Raw genomic sequence first — 23,599 nt, 5'->3', positions numbered from 1 at the left:
TGGATATTAGGTAGCAACATCAGAGGTACTGATAAATTCAGACGAGACTTGTTGAAGCTTTGCAAGTAATGAGTTGGATTTGGCAAATTAGTGGCACAATTGTTCAGGAAGTACAGAAAATTGAGTTTGAGTTTTACACTGGAGCTAATACAGCTAAGCTAAGTGGAAACAGCATGTCTAAATCATCTCAAATTTCTGCTTTGAGTTTGAGGCCCATAAAATGGAAAAATATATTTCTCTCACTTGTAATTGTTTGATAATGTGTTTGCACAGCATGTTTCCAAAAACGATTAAATTCCCCAGATCATAAAAAAAAAAAAAAAAAAATCAATGTACAATAGTTGTGATGCCACACCCTTCCCCAGTTCAGCCTACAGCAATTCAGCCCACCTGTTCACACTAAAGTGATCAGGAGCGCTGTTACTGCAGATAGTCTGTAGCAAAGTTATTAGAGTGGAAGATGCGGGGTAAACAGTTAAACGCTCTGTTCCTGACTGTCGGGAAGCAAATGTATCACTACAGCTTTTCAAAAGAAGAGGTTGAAGTTTTCGTTTCCCCAGTCTGCACCACATTTCAGCCTGGAGTGCTTCATGAATAAGCTTCAATAAAATCATAAAAGACACACACATTTCAACCTTAAAGGCACAGCTAGTTAGTTTTGTTCCTAAATGAGTTAGAGACCAATTTCAGGAATCGTCTTTTTTTGCATGATGTACATTGTTGGGAGTGGGCTTTACATAGAATATATATCAATGCTGGGATTAATTTCACCTTTATTAGAGAAATAAAAATGTGCTTTACATTACACATCAGCTATTACAGAAAATATGCCATTTTGGAATAAAACTCCACAAAGCTGGAAGATAAAGAGAAGTTGGACACACACACACACACACACACACACACACACACACACACACACACACACACACACACACACACACACACACACACACACACACATAAAATTATTTTCCTATAAATGAAGATACATCATATAGCTAAAAACAGTAGCAGCAGCACATCTTCAAGTCTGAATCTGGTCTGTACTTTTGTCCAGGGGGTCAGTTCTGCATCAGACTAACTGAAACCAGAATGTCCAGAATGTTGTTGTAGCAAGAGAAGTTACGTCAGCTGGAGAAGTGTGTACACACACACACACACACACACACACACACACACACACACACACACACACACACACGAACAGTGAATTCCCCCTCTGTGTCTGACCTCTCAAGCAGAACAGCTATGTCTTTGAACCCGTCTCACTTTTCCTTCTCTCTATCGGTCCTCTCTTTCTCGCTCATTCTTGTTTTCAGCCGGCTGGTGGCCGAAACCCCACGACACTCTGCAGGCACTCACATGTACACGCACACGCATACCAGCGTCTCACCAAGCCTTTTTAAGTCTATTTGAGAATGGTCTGCTAAGCTCGACCCTGTCTGGGACACGTTTGCGTGTGCGTGTCTGCCCTGACCCTGTCCCTTTTTGGTCACTCAGAATGACTCATATCTTTTCCGTTCCGCTGCTTTCTCCCAATTAGAGCAGTAAAACTCCCAGCGGTCACTCCTGTCACTGACCCACAGCCTCCATTTTCCTGTTTTCATTAACACACCCCCTATCCTTGCTTCCGATTTTAGTAAAAATCCCCACCTCTCTTTCATTCCCTGTTCCATCCCACTCTCTCCCTCTCTCCCCTCTGAAGATACGGTCTATTCTATTCTCATACCCATGACTCTCCTCTTTATATAACAATGCCTGGGTACATGGTGCTGCAAACAAAAACACTGAAATAGCCAATGAGAAGTTATTTCTATAAAAGGAGTGTGGTCATCTGGTATAAGGGTGAAGAAAGGGCTACAACAAACTCTTAACATCTGTTTTTAGTAGTTTAAGTTTACTGGTTTAATTTAAATTTACACCAATTTGATCTGGGAAAAAAATAGAAAATAATAGCTTTTGAATCCTGTTTTAAGCATGTTCTCAAAACCTTATTTGGTGCAAAATTTCTTGAAACAAGAATGTCTGAACAGCTTCTAGCTCAACATCCAGGAAACCTTTGCTTTTAAACAGACAAAAATGTCTTTAAAATCAACATTGTAATGTTTGAAATGAATTACTTTCCTAAAATCACTTCCATTAAATGAGGCATTAAAAACAAACAGACTAGTGCAAATTTGCATGAATGAGGTTAATCAGCTTGAAATGTTTCAAAGTTCTCCACTATGAAAAGAAATTTCAAGATTGCAATGTTCTGGAATATTTATAAGATCATAACAGTAGCCATCAGTCCAATTAAATTCTTAAAATAAAGATGTGCTAAATCTGTGTTGAAATCAAAGTTAGGAAAGCTGCGGGTCTGGATGGCATCAGCGCCAGGCTCGTGAAGTCCTGTACAGATCAGCTGTGTGGGACAGTTGAACATATACTCAACGTGAGCTTGAAGCAATTGTGGAAAAGATCTTGTGTGGTACCATTGCTAAAGACACAGCAACCGAAGGACTTCGGCAGCTACAGGCTGGTGGCAGCAATGTCACACCTGATGAAGACGCAAGAGAGACTAGTCCTTGTGCATCTCCCTCCTCTGGTGAGCTCATCTGTGGACTCGCCTGGGAGCACTGGGAGAATCATGTTTTTTGATTTCTCCAGTGATGTTAACACTATACAGAGACAAGCTGGAGAACACAGGGTTGGATACGACCTATCAAGCTGGACTCTGGACTCTCTTACTAACTGAACACAGTGTGTGAAGGCACGGTACATGGTGCTGAGCAGCACAGGGGCCCTGCAGGGAACGGTCCTGGCGACATTCTTCTTCGCCCTGTACACTGCAGACTTCATGTACAGCTCACCAAACTGCCATCTACAGAAGTTCTCAGATGACTCAGCAATCACCGGACTTATTACAGATGAGGACAGAGAGTACAGAGAACTGACCCAGGACTTTGTGGACTGCTGTCTGAGGAACCACCTTCTGATCAACGCGGAAAAAAAAAAAAACAGATGGTGGTGGACTTTTGTAAACACAACCACCGCCCTCCTCCAGTGAACATCCAGGGAAGGAACACAGAGAGTGGACTCTTATAAGTACCTGGGATTTCCGGATAGACCGGATTGACCAGAAAACACTAGTGCACTTTATAGGAAAGGCCAGAGCTGACGCTAAATGCTTAGGAGACTGAGGTCGTTTGGAGTGCAGGGGGAACTCCTGAGGACCTTCTTCGACACTACTGTGGCATCAGCCATCTTTTACGGAGTGGTCTGATGGGGCTGCAGTATCTCAACTGTCGACAGGAAGAGACTTGACAGACTCATTAAGAGGTTCCAGCTCTGTGCTGGGAAGCCTCCTAGGCACAGTCCACATGGTGGGAGACAGGAGGATGTTTGCCAGACTAGCATCCATGCTGGAGAACAGCTCCCACCCCATGCATAAGACACTGGCAGTGCTGGGCAGCTCCTTCACCCAAAGTGTGCGATGGAATGCTATTGCAGGTCCTTCCTTCCTGCTGATGTTAGTCACAGTAGAACCCCCCTACGCTTCCTCCCTCACCCCCATGAGACCCCGCACACCTACAGCACATCAACTGTGAATGCATCACCTTTTCCTGTGTGAAATGTAATGTGCAATATTTGAAAAATATCTCTATGTGTGTGTGATGGATAGTTATTTTTTACTTTTAGTATTATATGTTGTTGATATAGTTACAAGTAACAAACCGTAAACTGTTGATTCATATCATAAATACAAATTTAGTGTAGCGTCCAAAAAAAAAAATCGTCATTTTTTAAAGATTTTCCATCTTGTTAAGATTTCATCTTTTTTCTGCAGTGTAACACTATCCCAACAGCTTTTCCTTACTTCAGGGACCATCTCCAAACAGAGTACATGAGGCGCTACTTACAAATGTAGTTATTTTATTATAAACACACTGAAGTCAAGCACTTTGCTGGATGCTCTTCTGTCCTTTTTTCCCCCACAGATCTGTTCAGGTCAGTTTTGTTCTCTCTGGCAGAGAGTAGAAACACAATAAGCCTGTTTGGTTTACAGAAAGTTCAGGCATTAAACTGACGAAGAGATTGTTTATACATAGGTGGGTGGATTGTATGCATGTGCGAGAGAGGAGGAGACTCAACAAAGTTCATACGCGACACTGTGTACACGTCTCAGATGTTATGGGGCTCTGGTGGGTTGTTATGGCTGAGTGCGTCCGGGTTCCTGAGCGAACGGGCTGCTCAAAACTCGTCTCGATTACTGCGGCTCCCTCGGAGTTCCATCAGTGAAGTCATCACGTCCTCCAGCGACCTCTGACCAAGCTGCTTCCCACCTCTCGTCCGCACGCTGACCGTGCCACTCCCCCGCTCCTTCTCTCCCACCACTGAAAGAGAGAACGGGAGAATGAGAGAGAAAAGAGGGATAAGGATTTATTCATGCAAAACACTTGTGTCTAGCCAAAGTACACATTCATTCACACGTACTGACCTAAAACTGAAGCTGAGCTTTTAATCCTGTAAGAGCGATTGACATGTTCATACCACATCACTTTGGCTAGCTTTCCAACTGTCTGAGCTTCAAATTCCACATTAAACAAGAGAAGCTGAGCTTTCTGATCATTTCAGTCAATGGGTGTCTCAATCTACACTGCATCTGCAGATTGGGCAGATCTGGATTGACTGACCTCTAGATCACCAAGGATACAGGTCAACGGTCAGAGGTTTTTCTACACGTGATTAAGTTTGTGCAGGATCAGAGGACACAGTTCACTTGTGTTATGGTATCGCTGTGATGACAATACGTCACCAAAAAATATGAAAGTACCAGTCTTAGGGGCCAACTTACCCCATAAAGACAAAAAACAAATACATTTGTATTGAACAGCCTCTTACCAAATATGTAATTGTACTGGGCGAGCTGTGCTGAGCGAACCTTCCTGTTTAAAGTGGCACCATGGTCATCATCAATGTCAGCCATGAAGCCTGCCTCCTTTAATCTGTGAACCACCTTAATTAACCATAAGGAAAAAAAACAAACAAACAAACAAAAAACAGGAAAATCAATGCCTGTGTGGCAAAATGGCACTTTCACACAGCAAAGTATTTCCACACACCTCTCGTCCATAGTGCTCACTGTCTCCCCCTACAGGAAGCACCATAACCTGCGCAGGGGACAGCCACAGCGGCCTAAAGGGGGGCGAGAATAGAACCCAGAAAACTCAAATTAACTCACTGTTCACTTTATTGGAAACAACTACTTCATATTTTCTCTCACTGACCACTTTATGAGGGCCAACTACCTTATAGATCCACCTTAGGGGTGTAAATATTCAAAGAGAGATACTTTCATTTCCACTCTTATAATTTAACTTCTATTATTTTGTCTATTTTTTATTTCTGCCTAAAGTAAGCTATACTATGTAAGCACACTGCATAGTATATGTAACCTTATGTGCAATTATATGTCTTTCATCTGAAACATTGAAATTTCCCTTTGGGATCAATACAGTTCTATCTACCTACAATTACAGACAAACCCATAGTATGCTCAATTTGTCATCTGAACTCCACTCATTGCTGGTCAGTTTTTGATCACAGGCCTACTGTTTTCAGATATTATGTGCATAGTGAATCATTCTGAACACAGCAGTGACAATTATATGATTTGGTGGTGTGTGGGGGTTACAGCACTGTTGCTGCAGTTTTTACACACATCACTGTCCCTGCTGGGTCTCCAGCCAAGATGAATGGCTAAAGGATAGCTAACAAACTGTTTATCAACAGAAGAGCGCAGCCTCTAACTATATACCCGCAAAATAGAGCTACAAGGTAGGATGACTCAAATAAAAGAATCTTAGGAGAGAAAATCTACACACATGCAAGCGAAATCACATTTCTCACCATTTCCCACCAAAGTTCTCAGCCAAGATGGCGATCATTCTCTCTAAGGATCCCAGCACTGCTCTGTGTACCATCACAGGTCTGTACATCCCCCCATCTGGCCTGAGAGACAGTAAAAATTTGGTAACGCTTAGGCAATGTTTCAGTGCATGTGAACACAAGCACAGTGTTTCAGCATATCTGCACCTACCCTACATACTGCAGGTTGAATCTGATTGGTAGCTGGAAGTCCAGCTGGATAGTGGCACACTGGTGCTGTCGGCCAATTGCATCACGGATTTGGATATCGATCTACACAGATACACAAGGATAAGAAAAGAGGGCAAGACAAGACATTCATTCATACATTATCACCTTTAAAAATTGTGTGATATGACTTGCTTTATGGTTTACCCTGTTAGCCTGGCACAAAACTACAGAGAATATTGTAAGTTATAAATTTTGGATTAAGTGCTCCTTCGAGATTTACTAAATAATAGCTCATCTCTCAAGATTTACTGTCATAGTTGGGCTCAGAGTCTGGCAGGTGGGAGGAGATTAGTGTCAGTATGAGCACGAATCTTCTTCTCAAGGCGATGTACATGTACACACACGCACACACATTGTATTACTGTTCTTGTGGGTGTTATGTTCTTCTGTATGAGTGAATGTAAATGCTGCTGTTCTACACCAAATCTAACCTGAACCTCAACAACCAAAACACTAGCTTCATACTCTTTTACCATTTCTAATACACAACTACACTTTACCGGGGGGGAGGGAAGAATCATTTTTTTACTGTCACAAAGGGTACATCAAAACTTTCATGTTTTCCCTCATCCTTGGACACTTGGCCCCTGCTATAAGCTGAATACATGGACACACAAATACTAAGTGTTTCCAATCACACTTTCAATCCTACAGGCCCACTGCAGCCTCTCGAAAGAGAGGAGAAGTAGGAACAGAGTCAATTCAAGGATGGGAAGAAAACAAGTCACATTTCTGACCTTTGGGCCATAAAAAGCTCCATCACCAGGATTCAGCTCCCAGCGCTCTCCGAACTGCTGCAGACTCTTCTCCAACTGCTGCTCAGACAGACAGACAGACAGACAGACAGACAGACAGACAGACAGAGAAACTAAAATGACTTCATAAAACGTTGGTGTGAATAAAGAAACCTAAGTGAGAAATCAATTAATATATTAATACTAAGCACAAAAATACGCAGGCAGTAATCAGTCATCTAGCAGGCAAACACGCACAGTGTGACCGGCACATACTGCTCACACACAGCGGCAAGACTGGAGTGAAACTGCGTTTAGCTCTTCATCAGCGGACAGCTTCTGATCATAGAGCTGCTCTTGCGGGGGATGTTTTCTGGTGGAGGACCACTACCATAACACTAGTAAAACAGTGTCAGTGCTGTGTTGAGAATGATCTGCCACACAAATAATACAAGATGACAGTCTGTAACTGTTCACCCATATAGTTGATATATAAGGTAGGTGGGGCTCAAAGTGGACTGTGGGTTTCTAATGAAGTGGATGATGGTATACATCAACTGCAGTACTACACTAAAACACAGTAAGTGTTTGAGCGTTTACCTGCTCCGCACTGTCCCAGAGAGCAGCCTCACCCAGATAGGAGGAAGGACGAGTGGAGAGCAGACAGTGGAAGGTGAAACCAAACACACGATAGACACTCCTTACAAAGTCTAAACACGCTGTGATTTCCTCCTCCAACTGCAGAGAGAGAGAGAGAGAGAGAGAGAGAGAGAGAGAGAGAGAGAGAGAGAGAGAGAGAGAGAGAGAGAGAGAGAGAGAGAGAGAGAGAAAAATCATACTGGCATCTACAAATGTTTTAAAAGCTACTCCAGTTCTTTTTTTTAAAGACTAATTGATTTGTAAAACTTCACTTCAGCTGTCACAGTTTTTTTTTTTTTTTTTTGCCATTTTCCCATTTATTTATGCACTTTTATTTATGTTTGTTCTATGTTCTAAGCTTTTCCTTGCACTGCAATTTTCATTTTTGAAAAGATACCCTGCATGTAAATATTATAACCATTTCATAGTTACATAAACAGACATTATTAGACACCACATAAACCACAAATCATTTCAGTGCATATACAGTAAGAAATTTGGCCAAAAAGAACATGGAAAGAAGAGATTATCTGAAAGCAGTAGCTTTTTGCAGTGATTAGTTTAAGTGAATGAGGCAAACTTCTTATTACAGAGAAAAAGAGCTAAAAAAGCAGCATTCACAGGGCACTGCTGTCCAAACCTTAAGCCTGCTCTAATTCAATGAAGCTTTAATCCAATCTGCTCAGTAACTGCTATTCACAGACATGAAAATGGAGCAAGCATTTCAACACTCTTGCATGCTATGAAAGATCATGAGTGCGTGTTTTCCATACCTGATCAGGTGTGCAGAAGATATGTGCGTCATCTTGGCAGAAGCGGCGGACCCTGGTGAGACCCCCTAGCGCCCCTGAGTGTTCGTTGCGGTGCAGTGCCCCAAAATCAGCCCAGCGAAGGGGCAGCTCCCGCCACGACCGCACTCTCTGTTCATACATTACGCTACAGGGGATGACATACAGACAATCAGACCAATCACAGGCCCAGAAATGCACAGAATAACCATGAACACAGTTACATACAATGAGAGGAGAAAACTGAGACAAACTAAATTAGATTCCTTTAAACTTAAAACAGAAATATAACATGAATGTATCAACAAACGCTACATTATTTCAATATGGTACTGAGCTGCTCCTGATATGTTCCCATGAGACAAAAGGAAACTTGTATAACTAAGTGTAATATTAAATTACACTTGCCATCTTTTTTACTATAAACTATTTTGTAGCTCATCTTTGCTGGTGTACAGTCAAAGAATGTAGCTGATGAACAATGTGTTACCCCAACATCTGTTTAGTGGTCAGTTCAGTCATCAGGGGTCAGTTTCTGACAACAGTAGCACTCCCGTATATGATGCACTTGTACCAGCATTATGCACTCACACACTACCACAAGTATCACTGTTGCGTTGAGAATGGTCCACCACTCAAATGATATCTGATCAACATCAGTCCTGTGGTCAGAAACTGGCCAATGATGAATAGGGTAGAGGATAGCAAGTATAGCAAGTATAGGGGTACCTGCACTTGGCCACTTTAAAATGTTAATGTTTAAATCCTAAAAACACACATTCATAGCAGGTTTAAATGCTAACCACTCATGTAACTTTGACACACGCTTCTGCTACAATACGCTGTAGAACCGGAAGACTCAAAAGTGCCGTGTGTTCTTCTCACCAGTGGGCGGGGCAGTTCATGGGCTTAAGGGCGAAGGTGTGAGGCTCGCAAGTCACAGTGAACATGTTCTCACTGTAGTGCTCCCAGTGACCGGAGCGTTCCCATAGTGATGTGCTGTACAGTGTTGGGGTGACAACCTCGCTGAAGCCCCGCCTGCTGTACTCACTCTGGAAAGGGAATACAAGATACTTAAATTTCCTAGTTAAGCATTGACTTTGGTTCTCAGGCATCAGGTCTCTCTTTAATTTGGTGTCAGATGTTAAAAATGCCCTATATGATTGCCTTTCAAAGTCCAGGAACAGCAAAACATTTGGAAATAAATACTCTCTACTTTTTTTTATTCTTACCATTTTAGAATACCTGTAAAGGTGTGAGCACTATGAGAGAATACACATGGAGGTACCACATTCAGAAGTATTTATCTTCTACTACTATTTAGACTCACTCACAGCAGGGTTTCCCAATCCCATTCCTGGTGACCCCCTCACTACACACATTTATGACCTTTGTCTCATCTAGCACATGCGATTTTAACACCATTATCTAATTAATAAGCTCCTTGTGGTCTGGGTCAGAGCATGGAGAAAACACAGACTTGACAGGCCTGTCGGTGCCAGGACTGGGATTTTCATTGCTTAGACTGAATGGAGATTCACTGGCATGGAATCATTGCTTATTTCCTTATCAAATGATGGTCATGACTCACAAATCACAAACTGTCTGTTGACAAACAAAACAACTAAAACAAAAAGCCTTGGGTGAATGTAAAATAAAATGCAAACATGCATGTCCATGGTTTGTGGAAATCAGTAACTGTAAGCAAAGGCACTGGATCTCTTTCATTAAGAGAATCAAATAAATGCAGCTGACCTCTGAAAGCAGAACTTATTCATTTTATGTAATATCAATTCAGAGTCAATGTAAACCGGAAATCATAACATTTTCCTTCTGCAGAGTGATGTATTTATGAGTGAATCATCAAATTATTGATGAAAATTACATCCACCCCCATCACTCTGATGGCAGATTTGCCTTTTAAAAGATATGATTAATTGTGCTTAATACAGACAATGTAAAACGAATCCATTTTTTTCCCCCCAGTTTGTTCAGAGAAGAAATTTTACACACAGACATGAACATGATACTATACAAATACCATAAAACCTAAACAAGCCTTTGTAAGGTTATGAAAAGCAGGAATAAAATCAGATGTGTTCATAGCTCTGAATGGTACTGTGCTAAAAAAACAGAAGGATCAGCAGCCTATGGCTGGTACCTTTATGAAGTCAGTGAGGGTGTTGTAAATGTGAGCTCCTTTTGGTAGGAAGAAGCAGCTGCCTGGACTGATGTCATTAAAGAAGAACAGCTCTTGGTCCTGGATGAAGGAGATTTATGACATCATGAACACAGTCACACACACAACTCAAAAGCAAACCATCTGATGTGATCAAAGGCTCACCTTGCCGATGCGTCTGTGGTCCCTCTTCCTGGCCTCCTCCTGCTCCTGCACCCACTGCTCTCTCTCCTTCTCTCCTGGAAATGAAACACCCATCATCCTCAGCAGGCCTGACAGCCCAGTGCTGCCCGACAGAGTCACAGGAGAAACCTACGGATAGAAAAAGTGACAAAAATAATGCACATACACACAAATAAATAAATGGGGCAGTGGTGGGCTGGAGATTAGGGAACCAGCCCTGTGACTGGAAGGCTGCCGGTTTGATCCCCATAGCTGACAGTCCATGACTGAAGTGCCCTTGAGCAAAGCACCTAACCCCCAGTTGCTCCCTGGGCACCATGGATAGGGCTGCCTATTGCTCCGGGCAAGTGTGCTCACTGCCCCCTAGTGTGTGTGTGTTCACTAGTGTGCATGTAAATGGGAGTTTCACTGCACGGATGGGTTAAATGCAGAGGTCTTATTCCTCCGTGTGCAAACCACAGTAGGCTAATGGTTCTAAATTCTAATTCTCATTGTAAAAAAGGGAGAACGGGCTGGAATTGGGTTTCAATGAAGCTCACCTGCAGCATCTTAAAAGAGCGGAGGAAGCCTGTATGAGGAAGAAGTGGACCTGAACACACTCCAACACTCTGCCCACACCTGAGAGAGAGCGAGAGAGAGAGAGCGCGAGAGAGAGAGAGAGAGCGCTAAAATGACTTCATAAAACGTTGGTGTGAATAAAGAAACCTAAGTGAGAAATCAATTAATATATTAATACTAAGCACAAAAATACGCAGGCAGTAATCAGTCATCTAGCAGGCAAACACGCACAGTGTGACCGGCACATACTGCTCACACACAGCGGCAAGACTGGAGTGAAACTGCGTTTAGCTCTTCATCAGCGGACAGCTTCTGATCATAGAGCTGCTCTTGCGGGGGATGTTTTCTGGTGGAGGACCACTACCATAACACTAGTAAAACAGTGTCAGTGCTGTGTTGAGAATGATCTGCCACACAAATAATACAAGATGACAGTCTGTAACTGTTCACCCATATAGTTGATATATAAGGTAGGTGGGGCTCAAAGTGGACTGTGGGTTTCTAATGAAGTGGATGATTGTATACATCAACTGCAGTACTACACTAAAACACAGTAGGTATTTGAGTGTTTACCTGCTCCGCACTGTCCCAGTGAGTGAAAATGTGAGTGAGCTTTGGAATATTTGAATACACACCTGTAGATGCTGATTGTGGGTCCCTGCATCTGCTCCTCAGCCAATTGCAGCCTCAGAACATCCTACAATATAACATCACAATATTAACCCTGTGAACAATGACAACTGAAAAAAACAAAAACGAGTAAGGAAGTGAATGAGTGTGTGTAAATTACAAAAGAATTTATTTATTAATTAGTTACATTTAAAATGAATTTAATTCATAACCAGAAGTTAGAGTCTTGTGGAATATAATTTCAGCAACCCCCCCCCCAAAAAAAAAAACCCACAACAAAAAACAAAAAAATACACAATGCAATACTGTTGTTAGTGTAGCCTTATTAAGCATTTACTTTGACAAAAAATATTAGGGGGAAAAAGTCTATAAAAATAAATAAATAAAAAATAAAATAAATAAATCAGAAAAAAACAAAAACTGGGAAAATAATCTTTACAGGAGCCCAACCAATATGTAATTTTGTGATCGATTCGATTACAAATTTAAGGGGCTAAATTACCGTAACAGTGGATGATATAAAGTTATATTTTAAAGGTTATTTAAGAAATGTTTTAAAAGAATATACAGTTTTAAAGAAGTATTGAAACACTGAAGACAGGGCTAACTAGTCAGAGTTACTAGTGTAGTCTAACTGCTGTCACCTAGACAAACAGGGGGTGCCTCATATTGGGGTCCTTAGTGGCACAACCATGTAAAGTTTCGCTGGTGATGGCATAACCAAAGAAAGATGTTATTATTGGCACATTAATTGCGGTATGTTCACCGATACCGATAACAATTTGGGTCAACAATGTAGTACTACTTGCTAACCACACTTCCCGTGCTTTATCTTATTAGACAACATCATCGTGCAGTCTAAAATTATCTTACAACACCACAGTACTACCCTGTACCATTACTCAATCACATTGTTTTTCTACAAATCCACAGAATTATCCTACAACTCCCACATCATTACTCTGCTGCAGTTATTCTACAATACAACACAATATCTTCCTACAACACCTACTGTCATAACACCACACCACAAGATTATTGTGCAACGTCACATTGCTTACCATACACTACATTATTGTACAATACAACAACAATACACCTTGATTATTCTCCAACACCAGAAATCATCCTACCATACAATACTATGTTGTGCTATAACACACCAGCATTTCAATACAACTTCATGTTTTCCTAAAAGCCAACAAGAACCAGTAACAATACCACATTATTCTACACACATCAATATAACTGCCACAATCTACATCATAGTACAGCCTCGCAACATGCTACACTACAAAAGGACACCATATATCCTTAAAAACAGAGGTCAAGAACTCTGACCTGGAAAAGTTCTCCGAGTTCCTGTAGATTCAGCTCTAGCTTGGTGATGGGGAGCTTCAGATCTGCCATCTCCCTACACCTCTCTTCCACCTCCTCCAGAGACAGAGTACTGAGAGACAAAGAAAGAGAAAGAATATGAGCTTTAATGCTGCTGAAAGTAAAAACCAAGTAATTAAAACTTGTAACAAAATGAATCAAACTATGATTACATATAAGAATATCACATTATCAATATAAAAAAAAAATGTTTTTACAGTTCCATTTGAGAGAAATATGGTGGAGTGGTGAGGGAGTGGGCTTGGGGCTCGGAGCTGCATGCGTGTATGCAAGTCTGCACCTGTTATCCAATCGGTAGTCAGCGTACAGTCCTGTGTCAGACACACCCTCTCGACACACCTGAGCACCATAGTGCGTCTCCATTACACCCCCCAACACGCACGCTCCTGTCTGCCACACCACCTACACACCACACATTTACAAACACTTTATATGCTTAAAAGCGCCAACATCCAACAAGTATTTCATCATCACCTCACACGCACACAAATTTCATACCCGTCTGCCCTCTAAGGAGTCAAAGCCTAGCAGTTGCAGTTCACAGTCTGCCTCCAGGGGGCGAGCTAACTCCCACAGCTCACCGTTCACTCTCCCCACTACTGCACCTTTAACACTGTATAACACACAAACGGAGTACAGGTGACAAAACTCAAAATGCTGCCACAAGATCACAACACTCCTTTTGACATACATTTGTTTCAACATTTGTTTTAGGGCAAATATCCAGTAGCTGTTGTGTTGGTTACTTCTGTAAAGTGACTGGAAATGACAAAGGCACTATTTAAGACCAGACCCTTCAGGTTTAGCATGTGAAATCTTTTCAAACGGAAGATATGGCAATTTATCTTAGCCAGCGGATTACTGACATTCCTAAAATAGTTTCGGATACCTTTTTTGGGCATTTCTTGGCTGATGTTAGAATGAAAATGTTTATTTCAATATGGCGACTCCAGAGAAAGAACAGTTTCTCAGAGAACAGTTCACTAAAGTCTTGTTTTAATGTTTAGTTAAGAAAAAACTATTTACTGTCTAACTATTTACTGTCTTTTGTAGTACAAAATCTAGCTATGAGCAATGTAATAGGAAATCCTTATGTACTGTCCTTTAGAACAGGGTTAGGAACGTAAAAACTCATGAAAGAAGTCATTTTAGAATCTGAGATTATTGGTTCTGAATGTAGATTCCAGCAAACATGACTGTTGCCATTAGTTAAGAAAAAGACATTCGCTTCTACAAGAAACAAGCTTTGCAGTAACATACAACGTTGACAGATGTGGCCTAGTGTGGGCAGTGTTGGATGTGAATGAACAACAGACCAAACACCCTGAAATCAATACATTTCTGATGAGGTTTGGCACTTTTATGAGCACAATTAATAACACATAGACACGATTTGAGCAAAAATATTTTAAAATGACTGATTCAACCAAAATAGCTATTTCTGCCTGTAGGGTCTGGTCACAAGTCTGTTATTGTTCTTGTTTGCTATAGAAGCCTGCCTGTCATCCACCAATGTAAGGAATGGACATTAGAAAGTAGTGTTGTCGCTCATTTTCCAATCATCTGAGACAAGCTGTTGCATGTAAGATGGTTCGGTCTACAACAGATGCGGTCACAAAGCAGCTTTCCAGAAATGCAGGTTCAGATCCCTGATGAACAAGCTGAGAGCATGAACAAATACTGGGAGGAACCAAAACAAAACAGGAAAACCCATCCTCCTCTGGATCAGATCGAACAGTGGAGTTATGATACAGATAGGAGAAATGTACAAGGATGACATGACTGAACAGAGGCACTGCAAGCACACAGAGAAGAAATGTGTCATATACAAACCAGCAGTGATGTTAAAATCTGCCAGAAAAATAACTTTGCTCTGGCACGTTCTGCAACTGTCCCTGCAATTCAATTCCGCTCACCTAACGTGTCTAGATTCTTGAGCGTGTGCTGTAAAAACTGAAGTCATACACTCACCGTATGTTCCGAGCGATCTGGAGTGGAGATGTGACCCCCGACAGTGCCTTCACTGTTTTCCCATCGGCCAGTCTGACACTTAGATCTCGTCCAGGTGCTGCCTTTGTCTGTTCTGACTTCCTCACCTTCAGAGTCTCAAAGAGCCGCAGACGCTCCAACTGACCAGCAGAGGGATGCAGCTGCAACACACACACACAAAAATCAACGTACTGAGCTATGAATGACCTGCTATTTCCATATCAATCTGTAAAATCAAAATGTTTTAAATTATGTACGATTTAAGACGTGCTTATGGTTTCATATGCTCACACCCTACCAGGACCAAAACAGAAAGCAGGAAAAATATCCATCACTCAATGTCAGCCCAAAAAAACTAGTTGTAGAAGAACATGTGGATGGAATAACCTGAGATTATGTAGAACCTTGCAAAAAAAGGACCTTAGGAGAAAAAAAGTCCACTAGAAAATAGCTGCTAACATCAGTGCCGATATAAGAGGAAATATACATCAACTGAAAGTGTTTTCCAGCAATTTGGGTGAAAATCTGAAAACTGATATGGATAAAAAGCAACTATAACACATTACAGAACACACAAAAGTTTGTGCTGTCAAACTGGAAGACAGTATAAATGAATGACTCGGAGGGCCTTTCACAAAAGTAGGAGTTGGGGTCATTCAGGCCTACAAGAAGACAACAATCCAACAGGAGTATTCCTGATATTTTACTGAGTCTTGGTTCAAGGCTTAAATAAATGGTTCACAGAAGAAAAAGTTTACTTCTGTAGTTGTGCTCTATGAAAAGCTATGATACTAATTTAGCTGAAAATAATAGCAGTCTAGGTCACATTTTTTGGTGACTTTTACTGTATTAGTCTGGTGGCTCCAGTAAATGCCTTCTCCTTGGTTATCATGGCCGATCAATTATGTTTGGGGTAAACACAATTTGTATTAATGTTTCGGCACATCATCCCACTGAGTACCCTGATCTGTTAAATTTATTTTGAGAAACAAACTTTCTACTTTGTCCTCCAGCAGCCTTCTACTCAAGTGGAGAGAGATCAGGCCAAACAGAAAGGTCCAGATAGGTGTCATAACATAAGCAACGTTCTTGTACAATAAAGGGAATTAAGGGATGCACTATATCATGTAGCGCCTCAGCAGGTTTCAATTAGATGGGGCAAAAATAAATGATTATTCCATGTGAAGTGTGTCAAGTAGGATAAAGGAGATCAGACCTAAAATAATAGATAATCCCAAGGGCATTATAGACTCATATAGTCAGTTTCCTCAGCTAGCTTTCTACCTAGATGTAAGATTAATGCATGTAGTTTTGATTAAAGCTCATAATGCACATTAGTACAGTATGGCAACCCCCAAAATGGTCCAACTAGGAAAAAGATCAGACCAAAAATGAAAGATCATCCCATGTGCCATTTTGCCCTGTACAGCCTCAGTGGTCATCTCTCTTTATTCATGCAGCTCTCTGTTCATCTCATGTACATGATCAGTTTCCCACTTCATCAGTAGGCAGCTCTCCCAGGCATGAATCTGTCTTCCAGCATCTTTTATATTTACAGTATCAGTCCACAGTGTGTGTGCTCCTGTATGAGCCCTGTAAGTTTCTGTCAAGATCAGGTCAAGGTGTCATATATATAAAAATGTAAAGGTCCTACCAAAGCAGAACCACTACAGTCAGTCTTCCAATAGTTTTCTAGGCGAAAGTCAGTCCATGAAGAAAGCCCGACCCATGTGAGTGTGATCAGAGCTTCAGCGCACCTCTCTGCAGCTCCGCCACGCTGATCCGAACGGCCCCGGCTGGAGGAGCCACCGCGCCCGCAGAGCCGACACCATCGCACCTCTACAGACACTCACCCAATCCCTCACTCTCACCCGGAGCCCTTCGACTTTATTTCACCCCACAAATACGACTCTCACAACCAGCGCGGCGCCATGACACAGGAAAACAGCAAGCACAGAGACAACACCTGACTGGTGGAGAGCTGTCTCAGAGTGAGCCAATCAGAAGGCGAGAGCGGAAAGAGGGCGGGGCGCTCAAGAAAATAAACAACCGCTGATCATGAAAAGGTCTGGATCGACTGCTGCACGCATGAAAACGACTGTAAAAATCGGAAAGTCCGAAAAAAGGATGAAAAATGTACCAAGAAAAATGACTTTTCCTCACTTCAGGTCTCTGAACGACTGAAAAGGCAAGGTGAAGATCTGTTTTAAGGGCATGAATTCAACACAGTCTGGGGCTAAACTGCAGTGAGAAGAGTGTTACACCACCTGTTCCCTGGTCCTTGAGTACCCCCTGCCCTGCCCTGCCCAGCCCACTTCAGCGTTCATCCTGCTTCCAACACATTTCGTTCAAGTCATAAAGAGCTCGTTAATGGAGGTGTTGAGAGCAGGAGAAGCATTAATGTGCAGGGCATAGGGTAATCCAGGGGCAGTGTTGGAAGCCACCGTGTTACACCAATAAAACATAAAATATATATATATGAAAAAAAAAAACGAACAAAAAAAATAAAGTTATATATACTGTCCGAGTCTGGGACGGCCACAAAACGTTCTGGCATGCCGATCAGAACCGGTTCCTTTCATGCTCGTCTTTTTTGTGTTAGTACACACATCTATTCTAAATGTAGTCAGATTTGCAACCATATTTTATCCAGTGAAATAATTCCTAACCATGCAAATGCAATTGAAATGAGGGCCTCACTGGCCTTTAGTTTAAAAGGCCCAAAACATAAAATTATTGCCTCTACGGCTCTTATCCTGATTAAAACATCAGAGGCCCAACTGATAGCATATGAGGAAATTTAGTATGATCACAGTCCAGGTATAGCACACATTTGGCCTGTGGTTAAACCTGCCCTTCAAAATGTCACTTGTGATCAAATCAATTTCACACACACACAATGAGTGCACATACTGAGTGAGCCATGTTCATGAATAAACCCAACTGTGGCCTCGTCATTACAGACCTCACCTCGCAAAGTCATGAGTTAAACTCTGCCCCAGTCTGGAGGAGCAGAGGGACTTCTACAGACAAATAATGCACTGTATGGGGTTTTGCCTCTTTGAAAATGTGGACCAATCCACATGTGCAAGGTCATACTGGTATGCATTTGGGCATTTTGAAACTGAAAATTGAGCAGAATAGTTTCTGAACAGGCATTCAATATGGACTCAGTAGGACAGAAGCAGTACTGTTTCATATGACTTGGCTTTAGAGATGTAGGATGAGAACAGGCTGCTATACCCACATGCCTCAGCAGAGGGTGATCTAGGAACTGACATCACACATTTACTCTGCAGCCATGGATTCAAATATCCAGCCAGATCATATGAAGTTCAGTCACTGGTCACAGTCCTGAATGGACACCTCACATAATGCTAGATCATACAATGTCTGAGGAACGTCTGGTGCTGCACTCTACACCAAGTGGTTCTCTAGTCCTGGTGGCTTCCCCATCTTGCACAGTTTAGTGTTTTTTTTTTTTCCTTCTCTGCTATCACTCACTTCACTTCAAGAAGGGCTTTGTAAGCACCTGGGCCGGGTGTCCTGAAAGCATCTCGGCACAAAAATGATCTTTAAATGGTCGAGTGAGCGTCGCACTGAACAACCTCTACAAATGATTATCTTAACACCAAGATGCCTTAGGGAAACCCTGAATAGTTAGATTAGGCGTGTTGTAATAAGAATAACACTAAAACGAGAAGCGGAGATGAGCTCTCAGACCAGGTTTGAGAAAGGTTGGTGTTTTAGTTCTCGAGAACCTGATCATTAATACACATCAGCAGATTAGGTGGACTTCAGCATGATCCATATAAACACACACACATTTTTCTTCAAATGTTTCTCATCGTACACACTGGAAAGGAAACATACTGGCGTATGGTGAAATGTATGTGAAAATATTCTTGTGTTTAGATCAGGCTAAGCAGTTATTATGTAACCATAGACTCTGGAAGGTGTTTCGGGGTAGGACTAGTTTGACCATGCCTGAGTTTGTGTTGTACAGCTTTTCTATAAATAAATAAATAAATAAATAAATAAATAAAACGCAACAGAGGACAAGAAGCACAAAGCAAATAAATAAATAAAATGATTAACAGTGTTCAGGATTGGTTGTAGATTAATGTAATCCATTTTTTAAGAAAATTTGAATATTACATGAATGCAATATTTGACGCAAAGTAGTGCTGCTAAATGAATGGTTTCCAATTAAAATGTTCAGGCCAATAAAAATCTTGAAGCAATTCTGTTTTGTGATTTAGGCCACTTTAAACTGCCCCATCATGAATTCGTCTGCGTTTTTGTACTTTAACGTGCAGCACTCACATTTACACCTGCATATCTGTGATGGCACAGCGGTTATGTTTCTGAATAAATAACAAAAAACTGTAGAGCTTTAAAGTACTTTAGAGTTTTGTAAGGAACAGTCTCTCTGAATGTGAATGCATATATGACAAAAAGAAGACACCATATCGTATTCCTCAAAGGATTCAACATTTCAGCACTAAAAGAAAAAAAAAATACATTAAGTACTTTCACTGCTTGTACATGAAAGAGCACTACATTATACAGGTTTATGTTAATGTTGACATTTTTGCCCAGTTCACTTTGGTGAAACCAACAACAGGGTTTAAAACAGACACGCATTAGTTTGCAGCCTGCAAAATACTATTTCTCGCACTAAATTCACACAGTCAAAACAAACTTTCATATATTAACATCTGCGTGGCTGAATGCATCCTGTCAATATGAACACCTCATGGACACTGATGGTGCAACATCTCCTTTGAACTTCATTAAGTTTGAACACAAAAATCCTATCCAGTATAGCTCAAGAAGGGATGACATGAGAAAAATATCACTGGAAATGTTGATACACACGAGTTTCTGGACTCATTTTATCTTCTGACACTTTCAAATAAAGAGCTACTTTCATGAAAAGTCAGACCTTGGAAAAAGGCAATTAAGAGATTTAAATAAAAATGAGGAAAAAAAGAAAAATAAAAAGGGACAGAAAATGCAAAGCAAGGGAAAGGCATCAGTGCCTCTTCTTGCACCACCCTCCAATCAACTTTCCAGAATACTTAAGTGACTGAACAAACATGGCCTTACCAGAGATGCTTTTATGATTTTATAACCAAACTTGAAGTGATTATTGTATCTTTACAATGCATTAAATATTGACTTTAAGGAAGAGGTGTTTGTGCAGACTGGAAGCTGTGTTTAATCTTACATATAGCTCCTGTAGAGACCATGATACACAGCATTGTGCATGCCATACTGTACAAATCCATGAAAAGTTAGGGAACAAAAGCACAAGATGTTAAAAAGAGAGACCATGATCAGAAATCAAGTTTTTTTTTAAAGAACACAATACTAAAGATACACATTCTATATTCACATTTCTCCTGAAATAAACCAAAGCACACCAAACCCAAAAAAGTGACAAACTCTGCCATCATTATGATGGTAAAAAAATGCTAGCCCCCATTGTTCTTGTTTATCATCGCAGGGCTTTTATTAGCAACAATACACGTGAGCGCTCAGTTCAAACTGAACAGAAACCTAATCTACTCTGAAGGTTGAGCGTTGAGGTTGTTCTTTTTATTTCCTCCCTCTTACTAGCTTATTTCGGCACCCCAGCCTTCACTCAACAGCCCTCCCCCCGCCCCAAAGGTGAAAGAGCATCACATCCGGAAAGAGGCAGAGTGGTGATGTGATAATGGATGGCTGATGCTTAAACTATGCCTATGATTTAAATCAGTTTAGAGTTTAAGCAGAGTTTGACTGGTCTACTATGCATGTACAGAAACAGGGACAGAGCTTATAGAGCAGAAACTTTGTGGTTTTCTCCCCCCCCCATCAGAAAGCAGAAGCCATACAACAGTGGGAAAGAGCAGTTATAGTTACAAGAAGGAAAGAGCTAAAGTCCTTATTTACATTTATAGTTACAACTCTAAGTATTTAAGAAAAAAATGCACACACACGCGCACATACTCCTTCATTCATGCAACCCATCTCACACAAGTAAGAAAGTGGAACTGAAGTGAATAACCACCTTTTGCCTCTCTCTCACTGCGTTTATCTTTTTTGCGTCATCTTTCTCTCCAACGTCTATTCTCTCCATCTTTGGAAGGCTTCTCTTTGTCTACACGTAAGTGAACACTGCTGGCTGTGGGTTGGCAGGGTTGGAAGGTCAGGGAGGGTAGGGGGGTGGGGTTGGTACGGGCATGCGTTTTGACTAGTTTTATCTTTCATCATGGCCCAGAGACAGTCTGGTGCTAACACTTCCTACATCAAATCACAGCATAATTGCACTGCATTGGCACTGCAGGCTGACCCTTATTCTGAATAACCCTAATAACGTGGGGGCAGGAAGGGACGCTTCGGAGGGTGCAGCGGTCCACCTCGGAAAGCAGGACCGGGGCGCTTGACCCCAGGTAGCAGTGGCTCTCGGGACAGGGAAGGGGGTGGGAGGGGCAGGGACAGAGGTAGGCCCCCTCGTGGCAAGGGCCTCTGGGACAGGGGAGAGGTGTGAGGTGTGTGGATGGGCGGGCGGAGGAGGCCAAGTGGGGAGGGTGGTCGGTGGGCTCGCTGAGAGCCAGCAGAGTTGGGCAGGCAGTTTGGAGAGGGCAGGAGTGGCCGGGGGTCTCCAGATGGAGAAGGTGTGGTGGGTGTGGTTGGGGAAGAGGGTGACTGTGGCCCCTTACGCCCTCTGCCCAAAAGGGGCGGGGGTACACCTGGGGTACCAGGGCGATGGAGAGGGGGTGCATGGTGAGGGGTGAATTGCTCTTTGAGTGTGGCAGGACGCATGGGCAGGGATTTGCCCCGAGCAGGTGCAGCACTGCTAGCCCCACCCCCCTCCGGGCGCAGGTTGGCAGGTGGGTGCGGCAGGACACGGTCAATGGGCACCAAGACCCCGCCTACCATCACAGCAGACGTGGGGGAGAGGGGTAAGTCTCTTGAAGGGGCTGGAGGAGGCTGAGGTAAGGGTGGGGCTGCTGTAGGTGGGGCCACTGAAGGGGGCGGGGGCTGAGGGATGGGAGGAACTGGCGGGGTGGGGAAGAAAGGAGATGGAGGTGGGTGGTGCTGGGGGATAGTGTGAGTGTGCACAGGATGAGTAGAGTCCTCACTGGTGTAAGGAGGTGGTGGGTACTGCCCCTGTGGCAGCAGATGCGTAGGAGGGGGGACCAGTCCCAGCTCCTCGGGGGCTTCAGGGGTATGGTCGCCAGGGTGATGTGGAAGTGGGGCTTCCATAAACTCTTCCTCTTCATACCACGCCCCACCTGCTCTTGCTGCAGCTCCACTTGCCCTCCTTGGACCTCGGCCAATCACACGAATACTCTCCACAGTCTGGATGCGGTTGCTATAGCATAGTGCTTCTATGGGCGTGCCCTCGCTGCTGCTGGCCGTTGTAGTAACAACAGTCTCAATGCGGTGGTAGTGTTCGCTGTCTTCCTCCTTCTTTCCTCCTTTCTTCCCTTTCTCCTCCTTCTCCTTGCCTCCATTCTGAGTCCCACCACTCGTCCTGCGCAGGACCACACTCTTCCCTCCTGATCCCTCCATCTTGGCCACCTTCACACCTACATCCGCAGAAGAGGTGAAAGAGGTGGGACCTGTGGATACCCCTGCTTTTCTCTTCATGCCATCCTGTTCTTTGGGCTTCATATTACTCCTACCTGTGTTTTTGCCACTAGGGCTGAAGGCCTGTGATCGTGAGGACGTTGAGGATGAAGGGGTGCGGTAATCCCTGTCCTTCCTCTCATCTTCTCTTGGCATAATCACTGCATCCCAGGGGTCACTACGGTACGCTGTAGGTGAAACGGCTCCAGAGCAGCCCGGATTCTGATCGCTAAGAACACAAGGGGTGTCCATTATCTCATCCTGGGTTGGAGTGCTGCCACTTTCATCACGAACAGGAGTGCCATCCGCATTGTCTCCACCAACCAGCAGAGGGCTGTTACTGACCCCATCGTCCAAGCCAAGGCCAAGAGCACTAAAACCAGGGTTTCCCTGCAAGAAGCTGTTGATCTTTGACTCCAGGCTGGGCATTGCAGCCTCCTCCCTTTCTATCTCCCTCTCTCGTCTGTCTTTCTCCCTCTCTTTCTCTTTCACCTTTTCCCACTCTAAACCTCGCTCACGTTCTGACTCGCGCTTTACATTGCTGCTGGAAAGTTTTGGAGTCTTTGGGGTGGTTGGGGTGGTGGGGGTTGTAGTCACTGTTGCCGTGGTGATTGTTGAAGATGTAAGGGTAAAGGAAGAGGGGGCGGGACTTGAAGAGGTGAGAGAGCCAGCACGGGCAGAAGAGAGCAGAGAGGACAAACCTGAGGAGAGACAGCGCGACAGAGAGGGAGAAA

The 23,599-nt window shown here is 42.8% G+C and overlaps 2 protein-coding genes across 4 annotated transcripts in view; both read right to left on the bottom strand.

The window, feature by feature from the left end:
• Window positions 1-4,236: 4,236 nt before the first annotated feature.
• On the bottom strand, window positions 4,237-21,437 carry tars2 (threonyl-tRNA synthetase 2, mitochondrial). 2 transcript variants are annotated; one of them, XM_037537056.1, is made up of 18 exons: window positions 21,301-21,437; window positions 15,225-15,403; window positions 13,752-13,866; window positions 13,534-13,655; window positions 13,197-13,305; window positions 11,861-11,922; window positions 11,207-11,285; window positions 10,650-10,796; window positions 10,467-10,565; window positions 9,191-9,357; window positions 8,291-8,453; window positions 7,479-7,616; window positions 6,882-6,959; window positions 6,086-6,186; window positions 5,896-5,997; window positions 5,109-5,181; window positions 4,888-5,002; window positions 4,237-4,379 (listed from the first exon to the last, which is right to left on the bottom strand). In XM_037537056.1, exons 1-18 carry the CDS (start codon window positions 21,367-21,369, stop codon window positions 4,237-4,239), a joined length of 2,061 nt encoding a protein of 686 aa, XP_037392953.1. In that variant the 5' UTR covers window positions 21,370-21,437. The 2 variants fall into 2 exon arrangements, with proteins under 2 accessions (XP_037392953.1, XP_017565807.2); XM_017710318.2 differs by lacking the exon at window positions 21,301-21,437 and adding an exon at window positions 17,000-18,831.
• rprd2b (regulation of nuclear pre-mRNA domain containing 2b) overlaps window positions 15,269-23,599 on the bottom strand; it is a 25,820-nt gene continuing 17,489 nt past the window's right edge. The window contains exons 10-11 of one of the 2 annotated variants that reach the window (XM_037537055.1): window positions 22,376-23,566; window positions 15,269-15,403 (exon numbers count right to left, since the gene is read on the bottom strand). In XM_037537055.1, the coding sequence (XP_037392952.1) occupies window positions 15,360-15,403; window positions 22,376-23,566 (1,235 nt within the window). In that variant the 3' untranslated portion in view covers window positions 15,269-15,359. Of the gene's footprint in view, window positions 15,404-19,631; window positions 23,567-23,599 lie in introns of those variants that run through there. The other variant, XM_017710317.2, reaches the window with a different exon arrangement.

The sequence above is a fragment of the Pygocentrus nattereri genome, chromosome 3 (assembly GCF_015220715.1).
Source record: "Pygocentrus nattereri isolate fPygNat1 chromosome 3, fPygNat1.pri, whole genome shotgun sequence".
Classification (NCBI taxonomy): Eukaryota; Metazoa; Chordata; class Actinopteri; order Characiformes; family Serrasalmidae; genus Pygocentrus; species Pygocentrus nattereri.
Note: the sequence above shows the minus strand (reverse complement) of the source record. Positions and strands in the feature narration are given on the sequence as shown.

What these genes read in the sequence shown, in the direction of transcription:
- tars2 (XM_017710318.2), bottom strand. Translation starts at nt 17,074, where the DNA reads ATGGTGTCGGCTCTGCGGGCGCGGTGGCTCCTCCAGCCGGGGCCGTTC. An exon ending in GCTCTTTTAAGATGCTGCAG is followed by an intron (nt 10,797 to 11,206) that starts GTGAGCTTCATT and finishes TTCTATCCGTAG; the next exon opens with GTTTCTCCTGTGACTCTGTC. An exon ending in TTCAACCTGCAGTATGTAGG is followed by an intron (nt 5,998 to 6,085) that starts GTAGGTGCAGAT and finishes ACTGTCTCTCAG; the next exon opens with GCCAGATGGGGGGATGTACA.